Genomic DNA, 12,901 nt, shown 5'->3' on the forward strand with positions numbered 1-12,901 from the left:
GGTGTTACAGTGTGTACACTCAGACATAGAGGGCTTTATTTCTACAGTGCTAAGGGTTTTAAAGAGTTAAAGAAGTTATCTGTTTCTCAAATCTTGTATATTTATTTAGACCATGTATGAAGTGGATAAGGATGAGAAGAAGCGGTAGCACTGTTTATAAATGTTGCAAAATAAATAGAATTGATAGTGGAACTCAAAGTTGCAAGTTGATGCGTACTGATTTTCCCCTCTTATTTTCAATAATCTTTGGCTGCATTTGGATTTTTAACCTTAGAGATCAGATTTATCCAATTTTGGATGAAATTAAATGAAATTTTTGTAGTCTTCATATGAATTTATTTGGTGGCTAATTCCCAGTGAATAAAATCTGTTCAGTACAACTAGTGTGTCATCCTGCCCCACTCTGAAGTCATAATATTGAGGACCTCTCTCTAAGAATTTTCTAGTGTGATTACTTAATTTTTCAGTAATACCTTTCTCCTCTTTTGGAGATACTTAACACTGGATACAAGCAAAGATAGTATGAAATGTATTTCTAGCACAGCTTGGTTTATGAATACAAAGGATGTACAGTCTCTGTGGCTCTCATCTCAATGCAAGCTGTCATCATTGAGTTTCATAAGAATAATAATACTAAATAAGAAGTGGAGCTATTAAGATATTTTAGGGTTTAGCATAGTCTAGATGGTCTTCTAAATGAAAGGCTCGTGTAAATGAAGTTGATTAGTGTAACTGCTTAGGGTCTGAGTAAGCGTGTAAATTCTAAATAATTATGTATTTTAATAGATAATGTTAAAATATTTTCTTTTCTCCATCCATAAGAGAAATTAGCATTAGCATTCCAAAAGAAGTCCAGTGCAACCGTGCTGCTAATGGAGGAAAAAACCTTTTCTTTTTTCTTTCATAATAATGGCTTAAAATAATTTGTATCGCATTTTACATTCAAATTCCAGGCTTATCTTCATTGTATTCTATCCAATGCATAGCTGTGATGCCCTTGATCTAACCTCAAGCAAGTTAGTTGTATCCTGAGAATAGCTATTTATTCAATTAAAGTCAGAAAGTTGTAAAAAGGTCTGAAATGCTTATGGTGGAAATATTTAAAAGGGAATTCTGTGTAAAATACAGTGCATGCCTGCTTAATGGGTCTTACTGTTGGTTGGGACAAACCCCTCGGTTCAGAAAATCAGCAGCACTTCTACTTAATTGTTGTTGGTTTATGTCAATTTGTAAACCCTTGGTTAAATTTTGAGGCTAGTACCTGCCCCTGTTTTCTTACTGGTTTTAATCTGTAAAATGTGAGGTCATAAAGTGCATTGTCAAAACTACATTTTCGATTGAACTTTTTCAGTGATTCTAATGTTTATGTTGTAAAGGTTATGTGTAAATCTTTATGTTCATCTTTGGAGTTTGGTAATATTAGCATAAATGGCATCACTCTATACAGATAGCTATTGTGACTTCTTCAATATTAACTTACTACATGTCAAGAGTAGTAGACTTCTAAATTTGCAATATTTTCAAGTATTAATAATAGTTTTTATATGCATTTTAAGTTATATACAAGTGTGTTGCAAACAATGAATTCTTTAAGTTGTATACTCCTTTCTTTTGGTCTTTGATTTTTAGTAACATATAAGTAACTTTTCTAAATGAATTAGTAATGAAGATTTCTTAAAGCTGACTTAATGTCTCATGTATCTCCACAGAGGATCCTCAAATTCATCACCAAAGAATGAAGAGCAGAAAGAATCTTTGATCTATCACTCGAAGGATCATTACCCCTTATCTGATGGAGATTGGTCCCCCCTGGAGAAGTAAGTCACTTAGTAATGTCATAATATGTATAACTATGAATAATTATAAGTAAAAAATAATGTGCCTTTTTATTTATTTTTCCCCCTGATCTGTAAAACTATCGAACATGCCTAACTTCTGTGATATCGAATGCAGCATTTGATACTTACTTAGAACTTTGGGAACTTTCTTCTCTACTGTATGTGTTAAACAAAATCTGTGTCTTTTTCTCCTGTTTTTTTGGTCACTCAAATGAAAAAAACAAACAAACAAACAAAAAAAGCTTTCTTATTAAAATTCACAGCTGAAGAAAGAAAATGCTGTTAATAAGATTTTCATAGGTTGAGACGGGTATGGAAAATGCATGAATATGTTCCCTACAAGTCACCCTAACATAAGGAGCACTTGATATGCCATAAAGCAGAAGTTAGAATTTGCCAGGTGAAATTACTCGGGGTAAAGCTACGTCCTAGACTTGAATCATATTCCACTTCAGAACAGAAGATTTGCTAGTTACTGGTGTTCTTGATATGCCTGGTTACCCAGACATACCAGAAACAGTGTCATTTGAGTGTGGATTCTTAGAAATGACATAGTATAGCTCACCAGTCAGTTTTCAGTTACAGGGACTAGGGCATTTCTGTTTATACATTCAAACTCTTCTGTTTCTGATCTTCATACTCTTGCATTCAGTTCCTACATTTTTCAAGGCTTACCCTTTGGATTTCACCACTCTAACATCAATCTCTATTTGCATAAAAAATCATTCTGTCCATATGTGGTGGCACTTTGAGGCAAGTTTTCTTCTTTTCCTGAACATCCCATAGGGAAAGGCATATATATAGCGCATGGCATGCTGAGCAGCATCTTGATGCATCTTCTCTCTTTGAGTGTCTAGTTTTACCGCTTTTCTCTTTACCGAGGATTCCACGTCATAGCAGATACATTCACAGTGTCAGTGAGGGTTACTGTTCAGCCTTGTGTGATATCCATTGTTGCATGTCAACTATTCAGTGCACAGGTACCTGTTCTTCTGTATCAATAGATGGTAGTGCAGAATAAAAGAGATGAAGCTTCAGAAAGTACTTTTTGAAGTGCATATAATCTCTGCTTTGGGTGTTTCCAGGGCTGTGACCTCAATAGAGTCTGAATGTACCACACCATGCTCAGTGCTGCTAACCCCAGTGCACAGCTTGGTAATGAACAGAAGCAGTTGGACAGGAAATCCCATTATCATTCCTTTTTATGTTTTGGGCTGACAACCACATCCTCAATTGTACTTGATGAGAGGCAGTCTTCAAATGTTCCCCAAAGGCTTGTGGTTTGTGACTGAAAAGCAGTCACTCTGTTTGACCTTGAGGATTGACATGGTATTGTGTAGATTATATCAGCTAGATAACTGTAACATAGAGGCTGATGTTACCTGGAGTTTTATAAACTGAAAAGGAGCATAGATTAGCAGGCTGTATCCGAAGAGATATGATTCATGCCTCTCTTCTTGTTTACATATTTAGGCGATAGTCTGCTCTAAGAACTTGTTTGTGTGTCATGTAAGATACCTAGGCTCTTTATAGTTTGGGGTTGTTTTTTAGCAAGGAGCTCTCCAGTATAGACTCAGTGTAACAGAAATTAGCGATTTTTCCTTTCCTTCTTTGGAGGTGGGGAGTTGAGTGAGGGATTCTGTCTCACATGAGCCAACTAGGAGAAGAGAAATTTTGCATGAAATTACTCCTCTTAAACCACCAAAGAACGTTTCTATAGTGTAGCCATTGTACAGTGGAAGAGTAATAACCTCCCTTTTGGAGACCTGGAAAAAACTAACTGCCTTTTAGTTGAGTTTGGTCGTCTTGCTCTTCAGAGTCCTTGCAGGGAGCTAAGAGAAGCCCAAGTCTTTTCAGTGAGGCCAGGTTGGAAGGAACTCAAAAGATGATTGGTCCAACCTTTCATGGGAAAGGGAGACTAGATGAGACTATCTAGCACCCTGTCCAGTCACAAACTGAAAACGTCTTGTGACGGGGGCTACATCCCTGGGAAAGTTGTTCCAGTGAATGGTTAGTCTCATTATAAAAAAATTTATTTCTTATATCAAGATGAAACCTACCCTGCTGCAACATGTGCAAAGACAAGTGGAAAGTCCTGCATATTGAATGACGTAACTAAAGACCTCAGTACAGGCTCGGATCTGTGCGGCTGGAGAGCAGCCTTGCTGAAAGGGACCTGGGGCTCCTGGTGGAAGAAGCTGAACATGAGGCAGCAGAGCGCTGCTGCAGCACCAAAGGCAAACTGGATCCTGGGCTGCATCCGCAGGAGCGTTACCAGCAGAGATAGAGATGTGACCATTCCACTTTACTCAGCACTGGTCAGGCTGCACCTGGAGTGCTGTGTCCAGTTCTAGTCCCTACAATTCAAATCCAAATATTGAGGTTAATATCTACATTAAAAAAAACCCAAAACAACAACCAAACAAACAAAAAAAACCCCAAACACCAAAAACCAACACACACGTATACAAAAAAATCCAGTCTGAATGTCAAAATGTAAAAAGAGCCGCATTTCTATAATGTGCCCTGTTTAAGAAAGGATAGACTTGGACCTGTCCTGACACTAAATGCTATTTCAAAACAAGCTCTTGTGTTTCCTCCCTAAGATTGTAAGATCAAAATGATTTTGAAATCACACCTTTCTAGCATTTTGTAGAGTGAGTTCTTCTGGCTTAAAAGTAGTCTTGGCTAAAATAAATTTCAGAGGTCTGTTTGTGAATTATGGATAATAACTGCTGTAGGAAAAACAGGCTGGAACTTTAAAAGGTGATGTAGTCCAAACATATCTGAAGGATGTTTTCAAGCAATCTTTCTTCCTTCTCATAAGCTATCTTGTTAATGTTGTTTTCCCCACATTGGGAATTTGTGTTGTTTCGTGCTTTTGTGATTTATGTCTGCAGGACTTTTATTACTCAAGTCTTGGCATAGCAAGCTTAAATGCTATGTTTTTAAAGAGGAAAGGAACTTAAAGCTCATTTCTGTCATACCTTCAGATAAACTTTTTACTTTGTTCTGTTTTGTTTGAAAAATGGAACATGGGCTGAGTGGAGAGCTATACCTACACTGCAGATATAGTGAAGGAATCTGTTTAGGGTGATTGCTGTTTAAGTCCTTTAATGTGATTTTGGTTTTAACCTAATTTCTCACTGTCTGAAGACCCTCTGGGCTTCTTGCCATGTTGCCGAATAATTGAAGCTCTGTTAAGCTGTAGAAAACTCTACAATAGCTGCACAACAAATGCATTTTAAACACTGTAGCTTTCTTTTTTTGTTGTTGTTGTTCTTGTTGATTTGCTAGCCCTTTCTCTGAGCCAGTCTGCCCTAAAAGTGATTCAGAACTAGAAGTTAAACCTGCTGAGAGCTTGCTCAGATCTGAATCTCACATGGAATGGACATGGGGAGGATTCCCAGAATCAACCAAGGTAAATTTATTTATTGTCTCTAACTTTACAAACTGAGTTTTGGCATATCTAAAATAGTGTCCGAAGAGAGAACTGGAAATCTGCTGCTGTTCTTCAGAATAATTCAGCTGAAATAGGAAAGTAGCACCCCCTTGTGGCTGGCTGGTAGTCGGATTTGGTGAGTTCAAAAGCTGGTCAGCAAAGTAATTCCAGAAAAGCTAGCAGTAAAAATCTGAAATGTTTGAATTTTTAGTTTGAAACTGAAGAAAGCAACTTTAGAAATTAATTTCCTTTATTTTTGGCTAAGTTCTAGTTCATTCCAGAGGAATTGTGGCCTTAATATAGTAAATTTGTTATCTAATAGGACAGCTGGTGACAAAAGCCCTCGTATGTGCACATTTATGCTTTTTTCTTGCCATGGTTTGGTCAAGTCAGAGCTTCCTCTATGCCAGTTTCTTTACTGAACTTGTAAATAAGCTAGTATAAAGCTCCTGTTGCAGGGAACTTTGCAAATAAGGTAAGACACGTTCTGTGTTGCTAAAATACATGTTTAATTTCTTACTCAGTTTGCTTGTGACCAGGACTTGTACCATGAGTAAAAGTTCAATGTTTAGAACAGAATAAAACAAACATGTGAATTGAAAGGATTGACAAGAGTTTTGTTTTTCAGATAAGCAAGAAAGAGAAACTGGAACATCCCAGAACAGCTACCATTACTCCATCAGAGAAGACTCATTTTAGGGTCATCCTCAGGTCTGACGAAGTTGAAGATTATGATAATGTGAAAGATTCTGTCTGTACAGTGCTGAAACCTGAGCCAAGAACTCATCCTCTTCTTAAGCAGATGGATGTTAAAGATTCTCTTGCTTCTGCAATCACAGAACCGCAAGATCCCTTGCCATTAGATGCTGATCATAATTCTAGACTGTTGGTGGACCCTTTACCAGAAACAAAGTCAATAGCAAAAATTGACTCTCCTTCAAAAAAGAAAGGTATATAATAAAGTGATTCTTTCCTTCAGTGTGATCTACCAAATTTGAAGCCATAATGGAAAAAGTATAAATATGCTTTTTCATTTTTTCCTATTTGAAGACTTATATGAGTAAAGCTATAATTAAAATCTTGGATTTATAAATGCCACAAGTGAATCTGAATATTTTACAATTATGTTTGTACTTAATGTATCTGGATAGCTTCATTTTAGGAATTTTAATTGTTAAAATTAACAGGTGTGCACAAGCGAAGTCATCATCAGGGGCCTGATGATATTTACTTGGACGACCTAAAGGCTTTGGAACCTGAAGTTGCAGCGCTCTACTTTCCCAAAAGGTAATTTTGAATTAAGGTTCTGCTATATTGCAGTTGCATTATATGAGTTATGTGTATGATTTAGTTGTTTATGAACCAGTTCTAGTAAAGAGAATTGGACTTCCAGTTTCTAGGCTTTTGTGGAGTAATCGGTACTGATGTCATTGTGCAAATCTGTTTCTGGTTTGACAAGAAACACATTGAAAGATCACATGGGAGATCATTACTGAGAGGTTTCATCTTTGTGCAACCTGTATGTTCTGCAAATGTAGAGGGAGGGGAAGTTTAAACTGCACACTCCTTTTGCACCATTACTCTATTTTGTTGTGTTGCTATGTCTAGAAAAGCACACATCAGTTTGTTTTTTTCATGCCCTGTTGTAGTGGTTTAACCCATCAGGCAACCAAACACCACACAGCCACTTCCTCACTCCTGTCCCCAGTGGAATGGGAAAGACAGCTGAAAAAAAAAGTAAAACTCATGGGTTAAAATAAAGACAGTTTAATAGGACAGAAAGGGAAAATACTGCTATTACTACTACTACTAATACAACTACTGCTAATAAAGAATTTACAAAATAAGTGATACACAATGCAATTGCTCACTACCTGCTGATGGATGCCCAGCCCAGCCCTGAGCAGTGATCACCCCTACCCCAGCCAGCTCCTCCAAGTTTATATACTGAGCATGACGTCATATGGGGTGGAATATCCTTTTGGCCAGTTTGGGTCAGCTGTCCTGGCTGTGTCCCCTCCCAGCTTGTGCATCTCCTTGCTGGCAGAGCATGGGAAGCTGAAAAGTCCCTGACTTAATATAAGCACTACTTAGTAACAACTAAAAATAAATGTCTGTTATCCACATTATTCTCATTCTAAATCCAAAACACAGCACTGTACCAGCTGCTAGGAAGAAAATTATCTCTGTCCTAGCTGAAACCAGGACAGTGTGCGCCCCTTACTCGAAACCATCTAGGTCATGCCCAGGTCCCGCACTCTCCAATATATTCCAATTAATCACCACCACTTTGCCTTTCTTTTGATATACACACACATATCATTCCATCAGTCCATGGGCCATCCCTCTAAAATGGCCGTTGAGTTCATTTCGTCCATGACTTTGGGCTCCATCTGTCATGAGTCTTTCAGGGCAGGAGAGATGGTGTGTGGTATTGGATTGTTGTATGCTGAAACCAGCTCTGGTTCCATCACTGCTGCACTTGTGTGGTTCTGTCATCAGTGCTCTTTGCTCGGTTTCATCAAAGTTCATTCTTTGTTAATCTGGGTGATTCTTACCATAATACCATTGATATGGCATATAGCAGCCATAGTAATGATGACATACAGTATTATGTAGCAATTAACATTATACAATTCAAATTATTGGCTATTCTCACCCCAAATCAAATCCCCTTAAGGTTCATACACATTGGACTTCCCCATCCTTCAGCATTACCCACCAAGTGCACCCAGGTTCTTGAGCAAAAGCAATCCCATGGATGAGTTTGCCGTTGCCTGAGGCAGGAGTCAGCCAGACTGTCGTCTTCAACATATTTTTTTATGTGCATTACAGGGACTTTATCCCCTTCTACAGTACATAAAAGTTTTGATAGGGCATGGCCAGCTCAATTGGCAGATCCCCTAGTGTTGATTAACCAAGTGGCCTTTGCTAAATTTGTATCCCAATGTTTGAAGGTCCCACTACCCATTGCTCTCAGTGTAGTCTTTAACAATCCATTGCATCGTTCGATATTCTTGGAGGCAGGTGCATGACAGGGGATGTGATACACCCACTTAATGCCATGCTCTTTGGCCCAAGTTTCTATGAGGTTGTTTCAGAAATGATTCCTGTTGTCTGACTCAATTCTCTCTGGGGTGCCATGTTGCCATAGGACTTGCTTTTCAAGGCCCATGATAGTGTTCAGGGTGGTGACATGGGCATGGCGTATGTTTCCAGCCATCCAGTGGTTGCTTCCAGCATTGTAAGCACACAGTGCTTGGCTTGGTGGGTTTGTGGGAGTGTGATATAGTCAATCCACCAGTCCTCCCCATATTTATATTTCAGCCATCATCCTCTATGCCACAGAGGCTTTAACTGCTTGGCTTATTTGATTGGATGGATGTACTCTTCAATGGATAAAGAGCTGGCTGGATGGCTGTACCCAAAGAGTTGTGGTGAATGGAGCTAAATCCAGTTGGTGGCAGGTCAGGAGTGGTGTTCCCCAGGGCTCAGTATTGGGACCAGTTCTGTTTAATCTCTTTATCAATGCTCTGGATGAGGGGATTGAGTGCAGCCTCAGTAAGTTTGCAGATGACACCGAATTAGGTGGGAGTGTTGATCTGCTGGAGAGTAGGAAGGCCATACAGAGAGATCTGGACCAACTGGATCGTTGGGCTGAGGCCAGTTATATGAGGTTTAATAAGGCCAAATGCCGGGTCCTGCACTTGGGTCACAACAACCCCAGGCAGTGCTACAGAAGAGTGGCTGGAAAGCTGCGTGGCAGAAAGGGATCTGAGGGTGTTGACTGACAGCCGGCTAAACATGAGCCAGCAGTGTGCCCAGGTGGCCAAAAAGGCCAACAGCATCCTGGCTTGTATCAGGAATAGTGTGGCCAGCTGGACTAGAGAAGTGATTGTTCCCCTGTACTTGGCACTGGTGAGGCCCTACCTCGAATACTGTGTTCAGTTTTGGGCCCCTCATCGTGAGAAAGACATTGAGATGCTGGAGAGAGTGCAGAGAAGGGCAGCAAAGCTGGTGAAGGGTCTGGAGAACAAGCTTGATGAGGAGCGGTTGAGGGAGCTGGGGCTGTTTAGCCTGGAGAAAAGGAGGCTGAGGGGGGACCTTACCGCTGTCTACAGCTACCTCAAAGGAGGTTGGAGCATGGAGAGTGTTGGGCTCTTCTCCCAAGTAGCAAGTGATAGGGTGAGGGGAAATGGCCTCAAGTTGTGCCAAGGGAGGATTAGATATTAGGAAAAAAAATTCTTCACAGAAAGGGTTGCCAGGCATTGGAACAGGCTGCCCAGGGAAGTACTGGAGTCACCATCCCTGGAGGTGTTCAAAAGGCATTTAGATGAGGTTCTTAGGGACATGGTTTAGTGCTAGAGTTAGGTTATGGTTGGACTCAATCCTGAGGGTCTCTTCCAACCAAAATGATTCTATGATTGCAGCACGTTTCACATTCATGGATAACCTGTCCAGTAGCAGCTATGGTCAAGTCCCCTCCTCAATCACAAGTCTATCTACATTTTGCATCCCTTCCTTGATGGCCTGAGGTGTAATGGGCCCACTGAGCTATAAATAATTTACTGTTATGTTGCCAGTCCAAATCCACCTGAGCCACTTCAGTCTTGGCAGCCTGATCCACTTGCTTTTTGTTTTGATGTTCTCCAGTGGCCCAGCTCTTGGGTACACGAGCATGTACATAATGAACTTTTACAACCAGGTTTTCTACCTGGACAGTAATATCTTGCCGCAGTGGGGCAGCCCAGATGGGTTTGCCTCTATGCTGCCAGTTGCTCAGCTTTCATTGCTGTAACTACTCCCACAGGGCATTTGCAACTGTCCGCAAGTCAGTGTAGAGAGAAAGCACTGGGCATTTTTCTCGGTCAGCAGTGTCTGAAGCCAGGTAGATGGCTTTCACTTCTGCAAGTTGGCTCAATTCACCTTCTCCTTCAACAGGTTCTACAACTTGTCTTACAGGACTCCATACAGCAGCTTTCCATCTCCAGTAGTATTGTGCTATACAACAGGATCCATCAATGAACAGGGCATTTTTTTTTGGCTTTTTCTGGTAGTTTATTATACAGCGGGATTTCTTCAGCCTCTTCAGCACCTCATCCTCCAGCAATATTCCAAAATCTTTGCCTTCTGGCCAATCTGTGATCCAATTCCATGATTCCTGGGTGACTGGGGTTTCCTGTTCAAGCCTGTTGTGTGATCAGTGTGACCTATTACTCCATGTAGCATGTGTTGCATGGTGTATAGAGGGGACGCTACTTTTGAACATCCAGCCCAGCGCCAGCATTTGGGGTGCCAGGAGGAGCTATGCTTCAGTACCAACCACTTCTGAAGCAGCTCAAACCTCTTCTATGCTGCTGATATCTATTTTATTTATTTATTTATTTATTTTTTGGTTGGAGTATAGCGAGCCTCAGATCCTCTGTATCCCTGACTCTGAAACCCGAGGGGTCAACCTCGAGCCTCCCCTGAGGTTTTCTGCTAGAGGCTCCAGGAAAGGCCATTCTCCACAGCCTTGGTGTGGAGCATGTTTTTTACATCTTGCCTGACTGGGACTGGCCCAAGGGCTACTGCATGAACTACCTCCTGTTTAACTTGTTCAAAGGCTTGTTGTTGCTCAGGGCCCCATTTGAAATTGTTCTTCGGTGCTTGTTGCAGGGGCTGGAGTAGCTGCAGTGCCTTGTCACCGGGATTTGAGTAGCCACAGTGCCTGTCTCCTAAAATACACCCCAAAAGAATGACTGTCTAGGAGGACCTTTGTAAAAGTACAGCTTAATAAGGAAGAAGGGTCTATTGGTTTATGTTAAAACTAAAATTTTAAACTTTTCAGTACTTATTGGTTACATTACTTGGGGTCAAACTAATAACTCTAACCTTAGATGACAACAAGATAATTTTATTTTAAAATGTTTTTCTATTGTATTTTTTCCAAACAGTGTTCTAAAAGCATCGGGCAATGTCCTTTTTCCTTTTATTCTTATCCTACAGCTTTCTGGTGAAGATTGAGGAGCACAGCATTGTGCAAAAATAGAATGTACGGGATCTTCTCCTCATTTAAATCAATTTTGCTGAAAGCAAGAGAAATGTAATTATTTCCCAGGTTAGGTGAATGTTAGGAGAACTGGAAACTGCCAATCTGCCAGTATTATGAAGGGTTGGGAGTGTGTGTGTGTTTGTGTCTGTTCTTTGTTTTGAATTTATGTTGTAAAATGACATAGTACTTAAATGCAACAGCAAGATGATTTTTTTTTTTTAGTAGCGTGTTATGTAACTTAAAAGTCTATACATTTTTTGGAAGTGAAATACTTAGTGAAAATGTGGACTTCTTTTCTTTAGTGATTCCGATCCAGGCTTCAGGCAGTGGACAGAGTCAGATACCCTTTCTGGTTCCCAGTCACCCCAGTCAGTAGGAAGTGCTGCTGCTGATAGTGGTACAGAGTGCATGTCTGATTCTGCTATGGACTTGCCTGATGTTACGCTTTCGCTTTGTGGAGGTCTCAATGAAAATGGAGAGATTTCTAAAGGTATGTGAAAGACTAAAACATAAACGGTAATCAAGCTCAGGCAGCTAAACAAAGTGGCTTGAATGATCAATTTCCACCTTGCAAACCTTTGGCTTATTATTAGCTCACGTTGACAAAAGGGAATGGATAATCTTTCGTTTTCTAAAATTCTCAAGCATCTGCCAAGCAGAGATAGCAGAACTTAACCTCAAATTAATCAAAAGCATTTGATGTCTTGAGAAGCTTTCTGTCTCCTTTTTTGCACTACACATTGCATATCTGACCAATTACTCTTCTTTCTGGCTGGAATTACTTGCTTAGTCCTATATAAATATTCATAATGCGTATTCTTTCCAATTGCCTGATAATTTTTCTTTATTAGTTGTTTGGGGGTTTTTTGGTTGGGTTTTTTTGTTGTTTTTTTTTTTTAAAGTGATTAAAAAAACTTTTACTATTGTGTTGGACTATCTTTTCCTGTGTTCTTTGTTTCCTATCCTAAACATTTGTTAACCTTTAGCTTTTTTACCAGCTGATTCTTCTGATTTAATGCTCTGGTTAATTTTAATATTGGAGTTCTATGCATTTTTGAGGGAACTTCTAGGAGCACCTAATTTTCATGAACATGTACTGCAAATTTTTTTTTTAATGGTCATCCAGTCTCTAATGCATCAAGTGAAATTTAAATGCCTCAAGTCAAATTTAAATGAAATAAAGGCTCAGAACAGCTCTCTTGGTAATGCAGTAGTAATACTGAATGTGATTAAAAAAATGATGTCTTCCTTGCAGGGGTCTTGTACTAAATAATGAATTTCTGCAAACCTGTATATTCTGTAGTCATGAAAATGCTATTAATAGTTGGTGATTTAAAAAACCCCGAAAAGTTGACAACATCCTTCTCCCTCCTCTTTTAATTTAGTATGTAGGCCCCTTACCTGTCATAATAATAATAAAAAAAACTTGCTTAGACAAGCATGGCTCTCTTTTTCTAGCCTGCAAGCTGAATTAGTTCCTTCCTTCCTCCTCCTTATCCTCCCTCTTCTAATTTTCTAATTCTCGTTAATGTGACTGTTGAAGTAAGTGGTATGAGGCCTTCCCTGTCACTGAGGAAGCAGCCACAA

The 12,901-nt window shown here is 39.7% G+C and overlaps 1 protein-coding gene across 3 annotated transcripts in view; it reads left to right on the forward strand.

Moving 5' to 3' along the window:
* The window catches only part of LPIN2 (lipin 2), a 49,752-nt gene that overhangs the window by 23,539 nt on the left and 13,312 nt on the right, over positions 1-12,901 (forward strand). For all 3 annotated transcript variants that reach the window (XM_065628768.1, XM_065628766.1, XM_065628767.1), the window contains exons 5-9: positions 1,710-1,817; positions 5,136-5,259; positions 5,909-6,230; positions 6,468-6,567; positions 11,617-11,804. In XM_065628768.1, the coding sequence (XP_065484840.1) occupies positions 1,710-1,817; positions 5,136-5,259; positions 5,909-6,230; positions 6,468-6,567; positions 11,617-11,804 (842 nt within the window). The remainder of the gene's footprint in view (positions 1-1,709; positions 1,818-5,135; positions 5,260-5,908; positions 6,231-6,467; positions 6,568-11,616; positions 11,805-12,901) is intronic.

Source organism: Caloenas nicobarica, chromosome 2 (assembly GCF_036013445.1).
Source record: "Caloenas nicobarica isolate bCalNic1 chromosome 2, bCalNic1.hap1, whole genome shotgun sequence".
NCBI classification, from domain to species: Eukaryota; Metazoa; Chordata; class Aves; order Columbiformes; family Columbidae; genus Caloenas; species Caloenas nicobarica.